Below are 14,296 nucleotides of genomic sequence, written 5' to 3' on the forward strand. Positions count from 1 at the left end.
AGCGACCTAGTAACCGGTATGCCGTATTTTTTCCCGATTCATTAATCCTGGAATTTTGAGTAATATCCCTGTCGACCCAGATCTTTTATGCGGAGGGCATGAAATTCCGAGTCTGATGATGAAAGGGCATTTAGAGTGCACAGCTTGCTGTTCGGAATTGCAGTTGAAGCTTCAATTTAAAGCTTATTTTGATCTAATTCCCTTCATCATCCTGCAGTTTGCACTCTAGTTTCTTTGATTTGTCGTGTTCGTATATTTCCTGCCTAAGAACTAAAGTGGATGCGCCCGAATCAGTTAACAGATACGTCATTCGTTAACAGGCTTACCGAATCATTAGTAGCGACTGATGGAAGCCTAAGATGATGTTTACTATTGACTTCCATTACGTTGTCGTCTAGTTCTAGTTCAAGAGCTGAGCCAGGAGGTGAATTCAGTGGAGTGGCACCGTAATCAGTCGGTTGCTGCTGCATTTGTCTCACTTTATTAACAATAAATTCTCTTCTAAATGCTCCCGGTACGTCTAGACCACTTGCTGTAGACTTGCGTCTTCGGTTTTCTCGTCACTAACTATATCAGTGGTGTTTGCGGATTGACGTCTTGTCTTTCATATTTTTTTTGGTCGTAGTATCCTTAGAATAACTCTTCTTTTTGTTTTTACTTCGGATCTTTTTATCCACTATCTTCTTATCAAAGTACCTTGCGATATGGTCTGTTTTCCGACAGATGGGGTATTTAATGGAACGTAAGCGCCATTCTCTCCCATTTCACTTCTTGCGAGCTCTTTGGACATTGTAGATATATCAAGTCTCTACCAAATCATCACAGATGAATTCTTCTATCTTACCCGCTTCAATTTCATGTCGAATTCTAGCATATTCGCCTACCAATCCACGGACCAAGAAGCCACATCTTGATGAAATGTTGAAACTCAGGCCGAGAGATCCCATCGGTCAATTGCTCCTCTTACTCTAGCAAAGTTCACTATGGGACGTACCTACCCGTCATGTATTTCACAACCTAATGCAGGATGCTAGGTGCATGATTTACCTCAATTCCCGGGATGACATAATGATGTCCATAATAAACACTCGTCCTCTATTTCTTTCTTGGTTCACGGTGTAACGTTTCCTAGGAAGGATCCTTGCAGAAGTCTTTCATCCATCTAGTTTTGTAAGGTGAAGGTTCTCTCGCACCGTGTAATATGAATATGAATGTGGTCTATTTCCAAAATGGCTCTAACAGATCGGATGTCTGAATATACCAATCGGAGACGAAGTTCCAGACGCTTTTCAGTCACAAACAACCGATGATCTTCGAAAGAAACACATCTCCAAAAGAGATATCCAATTCCGGTGGTACAGGCAAAGCTTCCACTCGATCTAGTATCAGCATATGAACCAATCGGCGAATTGAAACGGATGATAGTTCCGACATTATGCATAACATTGGTGCCTGAAAGTGAAGCTACTTGGACAAAACAGCCTTATCTTTAAGCTAATGTGGATCCAAAGCAAGACATGCACACTCATACTTGTTCGCTGCAAATTCGACGCCGTGGAGATTACCCTTTCTTAAAGCAGCATCTCGACATGATAAACGTATAAAAGCGAATTTTAAAGAACAGTCACCAAGATACTCCCTTGTGGATTTTAAAATCCGTAGATCTCAGCGTATGGTATTTTCTATATTCAGAAATATTATACATATTTCATACCAGTACAACTAGCCTAGTGTTTAATACCTGCCACGGTTGAAGTTGATTACATCACCTAACAATTAAGACTCGTAGGCTATCAGAAATCCCAATCTGATCGACCAACTATCTCTTGTGAACAACTCCCAGTTGTTTTTTTTTTCGATCGGATTGCCGGGTGTCAGTATCCAACTTTGTGACGCTTTGTTCCTGAGTCACTATTTGTTTCTCTGTCACCGATAGATCGAGGAACTGGGATATAAAAGGAGGACACAAATCCATCTGCTCTCTTTCTTGATGTTAAATCATCTGTTGCACTTTTTTTTTCTCTTCTAGATGGATAAGAAAGAAACTTCATTCGAACTATTCTTTCTATTTCATCTTTTTAATTAATCCAATACTTAATTTCCAACAAAAATGTCCGTTTACGAGGTTAAGTACAATACATCTGCTTCTGACCCATGGGCACCTTTTAACGAAGCAATCAAAAGAAGGCAAGAGAACCCTGAATCATTCAACGGTCAAGAACAAGTTCCATGGCCATGGATAGATGAATCGGAAAATGAAAACGTCCAAATAGTGTTTGAGCAACAGGGATCATTAGCCGATGAAAATCAAGGCAATCAGACTACACAGGAAGAATTCAGTGGGCAAGGAAATGCATCCGATTCTGAGGACTGCGAAAACCGCGAATCTGAGTCAGACAGCTCCAGGTACGACGACTCTGACACTGATGAGTCCGAATACGAGGAATACGATGGACCAGACGATTACATTACTGATGTTTTCGACATCACCAACGTCAATCCTGCCGTTGAAGACGCTATCGCTTATTACAACAAAACGGGCGCTAACCGCCGCACTCTTGAGCATAAAAAAGAGCTGGCGGCTATTATCAATAAACAAAGAGAAGACTACTACTCTCCACCTTCGAATGATGATACTACAGCATCGAATGATTCTGATTCTTCGCAGGAGCTACCTGTGTTTCCATTACCACCTTACAATCCTTTGTTTGATGATATCAGGCAGAAGCGTTCTGAAAGGAGGCTCCAATTTGGAACAACTAGGGTAATACGATTCAAGAGGAGTGATATTGTTGCTAAGGATGGTTCAACGGTTCCAAAAGATAAATTGCCAGGCAAATCAATTCTAAAGAATGAGAAAGATCAGTTTGTGACACCCAATCATGATTTCGAATTGGTGGGCGAAAGCAAACTTTTTACAGCTATTGGAAGGCTATACAATCTATGTGACATGCCTTTGGAGTTTCTAAACAAGAATGCGCCGGTTCATTCAACTGAAAATTTGGCCGCCGGTTTTGCAAATGCATTCAAGACTCAGCAACTTTGCTGGAAGCGTATGAGCGAGGAAGCAGTCCGCGTTAGAGTTGAAGCACTAAAGAAGCGTAAAACGGAAATAGAAGCGCTCAAGCTTGAGAAAGACGCTCTAAATGTGGAGGTTGCTGAGCTCAGACAAATGTTGCGGGAAAAAGAGATTAACTTGGAGGATGTGGTAAGGAAAAGCCGCATTGATCTAAGTTTAGCAGAAGAGAAGAAGCAGGATCTGAAACAAGCCATTGTCCAAATGGAAGCAATAAAACTGGACTTGCTACAAGTTAGGTCAATGGCGGATGAGCTGCAGGTTGAGAATGACGCTTTGAGGAAGGAACTCAAGAGCTGTCAAAATAATCTGCAGGAACAGAAAGAAGTCAGTAAGCCTCTTCTCATAAAGATCAAAGAACTGGAGGCAAGAGTACTAAAGGAACAAAAGTACACGGTTGACAGTCAGCAAAAGCTAGCGTTCTTAGAGCGCTACAGGAGGGAAAGTTTCGTGTTGCAAAAAAAAATTGAAGACCTCGAGGAATCCAACAGGAAGCTTGTTAGTGAAAGTGGAAAGCTTCAGGAGGTAAATGATGATTTGCTTCGCCAAAGCAACCTCTTGAAGAATTCCCTAACACTTACTGTTGAGAACTTGAAGACGTCAAACAAAAGAGAAGCCGAACTCGCAAAGGCAAACAAAAATCTGGTCAAACAGCTAGATGAGTCCAATGCGAATGTCAGGCGCCTTGTCGACACGAATACTGCTTATAAGGCAAAATTCCACTTGAAGTACCAAGAGTTCGAAAAAAGGTACGCTCAAGCGTGGGCGGACTGCAATAATAGACGCAAAGAAATCGAGAAAACCAAACTCGAGATGGAGAAAATGGGTGGGACCCTGAGAGAAACGAGAAAAGAGATGGCCAGGAAAAGGGGGCATAATACAGTCAGTATTTGTAGCGCAAACATGGTAGTACACGAACCGCCCATTGACGTGTCAACAGCCCAAAGTTCTCACGTCAAGAGGCGGCATCGAATATTCCAGTCGCTCACAAATAGATTTTATTCTTCCCCTGTGATTAACGCTGGAGAAGTTTAACTCTGCGGTAATCGCTTTCTTGCTTATTTACCTCGTCTCTTTGCAGGGTTGCCCATTGAATAAGATCGTTGCTCTATTATTGCAGTTCGTGCAACTCCTGAATATCATAGCTTGGCCTTAACCGCAGTAATTGTTCCGCTCACTCTCCTTCAGTTCTTTGATACCTCTTCTGTCTGCTCTCCCTGTAAGAGCTGTAAACTAAAACTTCTCGTTTTCCCGCATCTTTCTACCAGTCCTTGGCATGTATATTGGTATACCTTTGTATTTTAAAATCTTTTCTCAACTCTCTATGGGATCCATAGGTTAGGTGAAGCTTGACATACCTTCTACAATTTGACGTAGCTCAATTGGCTTGTTAGGCCTGCGACGCTCATATTGACCGGCTAACCAACTTCTCCATAGACTGCAATTTTAATCAGCAAGCTTTTACCCTACCACCATAATTTCGCACAGCGGCAAATGCCAATATGATCTGAAATCATAGCGCATCAGATATAACGAAAACGAACGGCCGCTTTCTTTCACCCCGCTGATAACTCATTCTTTTTTTTGCAATAAGGCTGCCTTCGATACTAGCAATTGAAGCATCTACTCAGCTTGGTGATCCGCCTGCCATATTCTCATACCTCTGGATGTAGGCTTGATGGTGATAAATCTGCCGCACAGCGCATTTTAATTTCCAGTCACGTACTAGCAATTTCCTAGTAAGCAAAAACCCGAAATTTCTATTCGGTTTTCCTGTTTCATTCTTCAGGCCATTTGTCAAAGCCTGAATCACTTCTCAAGTTCATCGCGGGAGCCGCTAAAGGGTATCGCTATTGTGTGTGTCAAACCGTGTCTGCGAGACGTGGAATGATTCTATAAAGCTCAGAAACGAGCACAATTCGTGAATCTTGTTGACGTCATTCACATATGAAGTGCACTCCTTGTCTCCCAGCGGAGTTGCTTCATCTTCAAGCTTTTGTCGTACCTTCGCAAACTTGTTATGGTAATTGACTGCGTTAGTCCGCAAAAGAGCTCCGAGCCGTTCCAGCATCATTATGCGCTCTCAGCAAACCCTACCTCTTTTTCTGAGGTCTTTCTTAGCCTGCAGGATTTTATCATTGCAGAAATTGATTAAAAAATATCGAATCACTCTTTCCACTCTGGGAATCCACTCACTTCCCAGAAAGAATTCGACGCTCCACAGCACTGTTTCTTTCTTCTCTGTTCCTCCGCGACTGCTTGATCAGTTTGTCTACCAATGGATACATGTGAGCCAGATTCTTCGTTTGAGGGCTCATATACAACAACTGCTGCTGCTGCTATTTCCGCTATTGCTTTTATTGATGATTCATAGCACCCGTCAGTTCTGATTGGTGCAAGGGATAGCTGAGGATGTTTACTCTTTAGTTCAGTATCTTGTGTGGCTATTAGCGAGGACTACCTTTTCGTGTGACATGAGCACCAGCTCGGCGGCTAATTCGCAAAGATATCGTAAGATAACTTAATGTAAACGATGCTCGGCTTTTTGGAAAGATGTCAAACTACTCGTGGCACCATCTTCTAGGGATTTGTCAACTTACGTTACCTCCTTTAAGTCGCCCTCGTAATCAAAGCGAATCATATGGCCTTCGAGCACATCCCTTTCTCATTTGAAGGTTGCACTTGGTGAGTTAAGGTCCCGATAGTAATGTGCTAGAATCCTCGAGTGCTTGAGAAACCCAGGTTCACAGGCTTGCTGGACATTAGAGCCGGCGTATAATGCTCCAATTCAGTTGTAGAAACGAAGACATTCAAAGTCAAGTGTAAGATCATAAACACCATCCAGTACCAATTTCATCTTTTGCACTTCTCGTAATTTACTATAAACCTTTCAATCCATTGACAACACAATTAACAGTATTCGTCATTCAGACAAGAGGCCGGAGTGGTTCATGGATATTGATTGTGCGCATTAACAGTGCGCACTGTATCGCTCACCAAATCAAAGTAGGCTACCGATACCACCACAAAAAAAACAAGTGGGAGGAAAGGGGAAGTCCTATAGTTCCCTGATCATCAATTTGGCCTTGTGACCTCACAAGATCCAGCAAAATTGAACGTAAATGAGTTGCTACTGAAAATTGTAGCCAACGGCGACCCGCCAAACTCACTCCATCAACCACTTCACAAGTAGTGAGGTAGAATAATTGAGAGAGGGGTTAGAAGTATTCCAAAAAGTCTCTACATAATCATGAGATGTTCAGATGCGAACAACCCGTAGCTGATCATGAGAAGAAAGGTCGGTTAAAAATTAAATTTCAACCAGCAAAAACACAATCTCGGACGAATCCTCACTGATATGCGTATTTCCCTTGCATAAGGATGGTCTTTTTAAAACTAAATACGAGAAAGAAGCATAAAGGCAGCAAGACAATGAGTATAGAGATGGAAAGCATACAAATTTGTCAAAATTTCTCGCCTTTTATAGGTAAAGAATTTAAAAATGTCATTATTTACGTTGAATTCGGGACGAGATAAACTTCAAAAGTCCGAGTCTGAACTCAATAAAGAATCCAAATCATCTGCTCCCTTCGCTGGGACATCAGTCATCGTACTATGCCGCGGTTCTGTCGTTTGATAGCAGTCACATTTTACCATTACGGAAGGTTGTACGTGACTTTGGTTGACAATGCCACTTTGAATGCCTCTTGCAATGCATTTGGTGCGATTCATCTCAATGGTCCTATGTGTTCTATTTTGCCGCAGTTCTTCAAATAGCTGCAGAATTTTCTGGTTGAGGATACTGTGATCAACTTCTGCGCACTTCGTACTTCGCACGAAATTAGGTATGGTCGCTATAGACACAGCGTCATCAGGTGAATAATGTTGCAAAAAGTATTCGCGCTCGGAACTGGTCAACAAACCTCCATGATTGCGTTCATCGGCGTCTTCTAAGGTGTTTCTTTCAGGTAGCTTGCGATTTGAAAAAGCGGATTTTGTTTCAATAGAGATAGATTTCTGCCTCTTCGATGCCGGCGTACTGAGCCCATCGTCATCTATTTTGCGACTCAGATTTATGCCATCCGATGCATCACTAGTTACCTTTCCAGTAGGGATTTCGTCATCCTGTTCATCTTTAATCTTGTCGCTTGTTCTTCCGATGAGTGACGGCAGCTTCATCCTTGTAGCGGGACGGGCGAGCTCGGTAAAGCTAAAATCCTTGGGTTTATCCTTTGCGCTGGATGGTGTTTCGACAGAGGTGCTCTCATTACGGTCGATACTCTCTTTGCATCTGATATCATCATCTAAGCGATTTTCAGGTAATTTGGTCTTCGTCACTAAATCCATGGCTGTGACAATACCACCATCGACGTTATCCGGCATAAAAAACCGCTTTTCTCTTTTAGGTTCCTTCCCCTTAGCCCTTTTCTTTGCTTTCGGTTTCTTACCCAACATGCACTGTGTGGCGTAACGAATCACCTCTTCAGTGTCCTCCATTTTATTAACCTCCAGAGCTTCCTCATCAAGGTTAATATGCTCTTTGCGACACACTGGCTTAATATTGGGCGGTATAATTCTATCTGACTTCGTATAAGTTAAGTGATTTTGACAAAGAAGTCTTTGTAGACCATAGTAGTCTTTCAAAGCTTGCTCAAACTTAAGGGATTCATTACTGCTGAAAAGCAGAACTATTTTCCCGTCTCTCTTTCTACCAGTTCTCCCCATCCGCTGTATATTCTTTATCGGACTACTGGTTGTGTCGTAGCAAATAATGAGATCAACCTCACCTATATCCAACCCCTCCTCACCAATCGAAGTGCACACCAGAACATTGTATTCACCAGTTTTGAACTTTTGGATGACCTCTTTCTGTTGTTTTTGAGTCATGCCTTTTATCTGAGCATCTTCAGAGCTGCCCGTCCGCCTAGCATCTCTTTCTAACTGCTCCTCCTTCTTTTTCTGCTTCTTTTGTTCTTCAAGTTGTTTATCTTCCTCTTGTCGCTTCATCCTATCTGCCTTTTTCCTTCCCTTGGGTTGATTTTTTCTTGTAAATGTCACCTCGTCGAAACCTTCTTTCCCTTTCGCTTGTCCAATAAATATATGAGGTCTTATTCTGTAATTGGACCCAGGTCCATTCATTAGATCGACGCATTTGACAATTTCTAAGGCACTCTCTCTCAGCTCCGTAAAGATAATCACTCTTGAATCTAAACTGTCCTCCGAAAAAAAGTCTGTGAGCTCTTCTCTGACATGACGCAGCTTGGGATGACTCAAAAATTGGGGGTTTGCCAGAAGAGCTTCACATCTTTTCATCATTGTTATCAAGATAGGATTGAAGTAAAACTCTGCTGCGATCTTGTTCGTCGATTTACCCAGGCTATACTTTGTGGTAAACTCTCTATACTTATCCATGAAGTAGTTGTAGAAGGTGCTTACTCCGTAAATCTTGATTCGTTTCAACATTTGCCCCACATGATTCAATAGCTGCAAAATGAAGAAATTCCTCCACTTAACGCCCTCCGGTATGCTGGGATTAGCAATGATCTTTTGACTTTGCTGCATTGCTTTGAAAGCATTGATCTGGGATGGGTCGCAATCTTCGTAAATATCCAATTCGACGGCTTGCCTGAGAACAGGGAGAACTGCTGCGCCAACTTGCTCTATTAAGTCTTCGATTTCCGAGCTGACAGCGACCTCTATCTTTAACCTCTCCTTCTTTCTCATGTACCGCACGATGTCGATGCTCTCTTCTGTTCGTGCCTCGACCTTCGATATTTCTAGATTCTTTATAACCTCCTGCACACCTTCCAGGTCTGAACCTGGAGTTGCGGTTAATGCAAGCACTCGATATGAAGTGTTAAACCTGCTGATGAATTTTATAATGTTGGTGTATGCGTATGAACCGGTGGCCCGGTGTGCTTCATCAAGTACAATACATATAATTTCTTTGGGATGCAAAATGCCTCTCTTAAGATCATTCTCAACCACTTGTGGTGTTGTAAAAAACACTCTTTTTTCGTTCCAGATTTGCTCTCTGTTCTTCCTTGACTTATCTAACAAGATCGCAGTTTTATCTTGAGGAATGCCAGTGATGCCCAGGCAAGCTTTAATTTGCTGTGCAACTAATGGCCTCGTAGGAGCCGTGAAAATGATCTTGCCCGATTGAGTCCACCTGAAAAAATTCAACATCACGGTACTAGCTATGAAAGTCTTCCCCATACCTGTCGGAATAGCACAAAGGACATTTTGAAATAGAGCCTTCCGGACGATATCAAACTGATATTCTCGTACCTCGAAATTTGTTGGATAAATGAATTGCTGAAGATTCTCATGGCATAACTTGTGATGAGTTGGTCCAAACGTGACATCGTTTCGGATCTCTTCGTAAAATGCTTGCTGTCCTTCTATCACTTTGCCATTTAAGTCGGTTTGCAAAGCCTTCGGTTTTCGTATTACTGCTTTTCGCACAACTTTATTAACACCTCCAGCGTGTAAACACTCTAACTCCTCATCGTCCAGATCATCGTAATTCTCATCAACTTTTGCCATCACTGTGACCTTCTACACCTGACATTGCGTACTTCGAAGAAACAGTGATGTTAGCTGAAACTTGTAGTTCATTTGCAGGTATCAATGTTTTCGATGACCAATAGTTCACGCCTTCATCCCGCAACGCGTTAAAAGCAAGCGACGCGTCTATCGTCTCCAATGACCAGACACAAGATTTAAGCGTGAATGAACTATTAGACGTGTTGCTTCTTATAGCTCTCGAATGCTGTTATGATGTCGTTCTTCGTGAATTTCACGTACGTTCCCTTGTAATGCTTCTCGATCAATGTGTAGAGCCTCAGGTAAAGAGACACAGTCTGCCCTTGGATGCAGGACCAAATCTTGTCAAACAGAGCTTTTTTGATGGACTCATCAGGCTCATTGGCAAAATGTGCTAGCATATATCCATGCAAACGTTTGACCAGAGTGTCAATCTCGTGAGACGTGTAACTTGAGAGAATAATTTCTAGGTTATGCTTGCTATAGGCTGCCCATTTGGAAGGATCAACCATCCTATCAGTTGGGGTGCTTGCGATCAGGTTACTAGCGCCATGGATGAAAGAGGTCAGTTTTGGCATCGAATCTCGCAAAAGATAAGATGCGTAATTATCTTTCTCAACGTCAAAGACACTTTTGGCCTCTCGCAAGGAGTTGTCAAAAATGCCTCTGCTGTTCAACAGAGCCAGTATCTCGAGCAACCAGTGACAATTCATCAGTAATGTGATTGTCCTGTCAATGTTCCCCGATTCAGAGGGAACGGTTTCTGCGGCCTCAGCAGCATCTAACAAATCCTTCGTGTCATTATTCTTTGTCGTAAATAGGTCTGCCAAGCAGTTGCTCATTTTAGAACAAGCTGCTTCGAAAATTTTGCGTGTCTCGAAGGCGTCCTCATCGTCCATTTGAAGCTCTAGTTCTGTTTCCCTGATAAAGTCCTGCGAGTTTTTTATAAATAATGGCAATTCAATCACCGAAGGTAACAAGCTTCTTGAGGAGACATTTATCCTGATTCTTTGCATATACATCACTTGGTCGTCAACGTAGTCACTCCATACTTGGATAACTTGAGATAGCAGTCTAGAGAGGGCGCTAACCAAAAATTCAGCATTTGACGACTCCAGGGATTTTATCTCACGCTCTAACGAAATCATCAGAGCGGGAGCAATTGACCTATCACATTTAAGAACTTCAATAAGCCCTGATGATATGCGCGCGGTAATCGGCTGAAATATCTTGGAGACGAGCTGTGTCTCAACCGCCGCTGAGGTTCTGTCCGGTTGCATACCTCTTATTTCAAGCAATTGGGCCGTCCTACTTTCTGCTGCGGCAAAGCGCGTTAGGAATTCCTCAAAATCGAGTTTTGAACAGATGTGAAAGAAGTTGTCGATGAAATTCTGGTAAACTATGACCCATCTTTCAAAAGTTTCCATAGCCTTTCTTAAACTTCCAACTAGCTCGCTAGAGGTGGAGACTTTCGTCCTTGGAATTTCCTTGCTCTTGATATGTTTCCATTCTGACAGTAGATCCGCTAGGCCAGGTTCTTCATTGATGGTTCTTTTTTCCCTCGAAGGTAAGGTAGCCTTCAAAAGCTCTAGTTCCCTCAACACAGACTGGCACATCTTATTATATACCTCGCAAATAGTACCGTTCCACTTCTCGATAAGATACTTGTACGAGTCAGGGGATACATCTTTGCAAAATAGGATGAGAGAGGAAAACCTTAATAGACGACTCAAGAAACTAGTCAGATGATCTTCTGAGAGTTCATCTATTGAGATGTTGACGAATTTCCCGACCATTTCATTTACCAATCTTTCAAGGAAAACCTTGGTGACTTTTTCGTATGTTTCCCTTCTATGCTTCAAAGCCCTCATTTGTCCCAAATTATAATGTTCTTCATCTTCCTCACCATTTATTGCTTTGAGGGCCTTGAACAAGGCTCTGAGCTGGCCCTCCATTTTGGCGAGATATCTTTCAGCTATGGGGCAGTTCAGAAGCTCCCCGAGACTGTCTTCATCCAAAGACACCGTGTTAAGCAGTTCGCTTAAGGTATTCCACAGCTGTTTTTTATTCGCACTTTCTACCTGCAGTCCATTGTGCTGACTTTCCACATACTCTATATCTCCAGAAACATTACTCATTTCCATGAGGAAAAGAGAGAGTATTGGATTAAGTTTATCACACTCTCGCGCAACATTTTGCTCATATGGCCGTAAGTCCAAGGCTAGCTTTTCCAAAGATAGCAGAGAATTGTTAAAGTTGTACTCCGCTTCTGCAATTTTTGAGTTCAATCTTTCGATTAAATTATCGGCATCATCTTCGGCTCCCCAATTGACGTCTGTCAAAATCTCAAGAATCTCTTCATCCTCAATGTCCCAAGCTTTCTTTTTCATTTGCGGACCTTTGCTGTCGGAGGCGCGGTCAGCTTCAAGAGCTGGGAACATTTTATCTTTGGCGATCCTATCTGTACCGAACTGTACCTCTTCCTGAATAGTTGATACCTCATGGTATGTATGGGAAGAGCCTGGCTCAAGAACCTGGCTATGACGGACCTCATCCCCTCGTTCAAAAGATAGATCGTTAGTTGTATCGCCTTCGTTGGAAATCGTTTCATTTAAATCGAGGTCTTGATCTCCAAAAGCCATCGGCTCATAACGAATATCTTCGACAATAGACTCCACTTTGGCCACAAGGGGTGGGGATTCCTTTGAGAAATCCTCATGAACAAAAGACTCCTCCTTAGGTCTCAGTGGCCCTGGTTCTAGATTGGAAGCGGCTTCAGAAACATATTGTATTTCTGACGCAAGAACATTATTCAGGTCCTCCAACAGATGGTCACGTCTGTTACCTGATGCTCCTCCCTGGGATTGGGAGCTGTAGCCATCCTTACTGGGACTGCTACGAGCGGAAGATAAGGCTTGGCGTTCAACACTAGCTTTTGACATAGCATCCAAATTCTTGTCGATAAACGAAGGTTCATCGGTGGTCACCATATGATTTAAACCATCGCCTTCAGCGACTGGCTTCCCCTCGTTTTCATGCTGCGAAGAAGAATATCGCTTACTTGCCTCAGCTATTGTCGGGCTATTGGAGTACGGTGCTCTGTGTAGAAGATTTGCTGTTGGTTGTTGGCTTGCATCTGCGTCTCGCATCGAATTAATATTACCGAGTGGAGAGGCAGGTCCTGCTTGGGGCATGGAATGGCCACTAGTTTTGTTGACGGACGCCGCATCGGTGCCTGATACCCTAGTGATAACGGCTCTCTGGTAACTCCTCTCATCCAAATAGAAAATGGATAAATCCCAATTGATCAATTGTGGTACATGACCGTCAAAGGCCTGCATGTACGTATTTATTAATGACTTGATAAAGACAGTTCTTTCCTTTGCAGAGTTTGTCTCCCAGTAGTACTTTTTCCCCATAGTCAAAGCGAAGCCTTCATCGACCTCAGTATCTCGCTCAACTCTTTTAAGTTCCTTTAAATCCCAGGTTCTACCAATCTGAAATGAGCCATCCGTATTTTCACGTCCTTTGTGCAGCTGGATAGCGTTAGGACTGTCGGGCTTAGAACTCAAAATTAGAATTCTCTTTTTCTTGTTCTGCAGTTGGGCGTTTGGCGGTGGTCTCGAGCTTGGTGATTTTGCATCTTCAATAATCCTTACGTGTGTGATGTAGTTATTTGGTGCCCCAGAGTTTCTATCATACATTGTGAAGCAACTGCTTATAATGGCCTTCCTATCCCGCTCGTACTGCTCTGCTAAAAAGTTTGAGCTTTGAGAGGACCTTGAAGAGTTTGACGTCGTTCTTCGATGAGAAACATGAATGCCAGACACCGGAGGCGCATTTCCCATACTGTTGCCGCTCACATTACGTGCATGCTTCGCCGAGCCGCTACCTGAGATTATCCTTTTATGGACCGATGAAGGTTTCTCATCAGTGGAACCTTCCCTGCTGTGTGAAAATTTCTTGAAAGGGGATCTGGAGCTCTTCATTTCTGCTGCCCAAGCTCGCACACCGTAGACCCAAAGCTTAATTCTTCGCAGCCATCAATTCATTGAGTTGCTTACTGTTTACTAGTCCCCTATGGCCGATTTTTCGATCTGAGCAGGGTAAGTTACAACCTCGTTCATCAAATTTTCGAATATTATGAAGGTTACGCAAATCTTTCAATTAGATCGAGGCCCATTTACTGCAATTGGCTATCATTGTCTTTCAACTAGCAGCTCATATTATTTATCTATGTCCCTTGATTTCAACGCTTTGGCTCAACAATTCACCGAGTTCTATTACAACCAATTTGACACCGATAGAAGCCAATTGGGCAACCTTTACAGGAATGAGTCCATGTTGACCTTCGAAACTAGTCAATTACAAGGTGCTAAAGACATTGTAGAGAAGCTGGTCTCTTTACCTTTCCAAAGGGTTCAACACAGAATCACTACTTTGGACGCCCAACCTGCCTCTCCAAGCGGCGATGTTCTTGTGATGATTACTGGCGATCTGCTGATCGATGAGGAGCAGAACCCTCAACGTTTCTCACAGGTTTTTCATTTGATTCCAGATGGTAGCTCCTACTATGTGTTCAATGATATCTTTCGTTTGAACTACTCTGCTTAAGGGCGCAGGGAATGTTTAAAGTTCGAACAAGAGCATGGGAACTACTGCAGCGTTGCA

General features: G+C 42.7%; 4 protein-coding genes across 4 annotated transcripts; 2 read left to right on the plus strand and 2 right to left on the minus strand.

Annotated features, from left to right (window-relative positions):
* Positions 1-2,110: 2,110 nt before the first annotated feature.
* On the plus strand, positions 2,111-4,111 carry HG536_0F03290 (uncharacterized protein; the record flags this gene model as incomplete). Its single annotated transcript, XM_037284782.1, has 1 exon — positions 2,111-4,111. The coding sequence occupies one exon, from the start codon at positions 2,111-2,113 to the stop codon at positions 4,109-4,111; it is 2,001 nt and encodes a 666-aa protein (XP_037140678.1).
* Positions 4,112-6,616: 2,505 nt separating this feature from the next.
* MPH1 (3'-5' DNA helicase) lies at positions 6,617-9,625 on the minus strand (the record flags this gene model as incomplete). The annotated part of the gene is made up of 1 exon (XM_037284783.1): positions 6,617-9,625. The coding sequence occupies one exon, from the start codon at positions 9,623-9,625 to the stop codon at positions 6,617-6,619; it is 3,009 nt and encodes a 1,002-aa protein (XP_037140679.1).
* Positions 9,626-9,819: 194 nt separating this feature from the next.
* SEC3 (GTP-Rho binding exocyst subunit SEC3) lies at positions 9,820-13,614 on the minus strand (the record flags this gene model as incomplete). The annotated part of the gene is made up of 1 exon (XM_037284784.1): positions 9,820-13,614. The coding sequence occupies one exon, from the start codon at positions 13,612-13,614 to the stop codon at positions 9,820-9,822; it is 3,795 nt and encodes a 1,264-aa protein (XP_037140680.1).
* A 154-nt stretch (positions 13,615-13,768) lies between these two features.
* On the plus strand, positions 13,769-14,239 carry NTF2 (Ran GTPase-binding protein NTF2; the record flags this gene model as incomplete). The annotated part of the gene is made up of 1 exon (XM_037284785.1): positions 13,769-14,239. One exon carries the CDS (start codon positions 13,769-13,771, stop codon positions 14,237-14,239), a length of 471 nt encoding a protein of 156 aa, XP_037140681.1.
* Positions 14,240-14,296: the final 57 nt, after the last annotated feature.

The sequence above is a fragment of the Torulaspora globosa genome, chromosome 6 (assembly GCF_014133895.1).
Source record: "Torulaspora globosa chromosome 6, complete sequence".
Lineage (NCBI taxonomy): Eukaryota > Fungi > Ascomycota > Saccharomycetes > Saccharomycetales > Saccharomycetaceae > Torulaspora > Torulaspora globosa.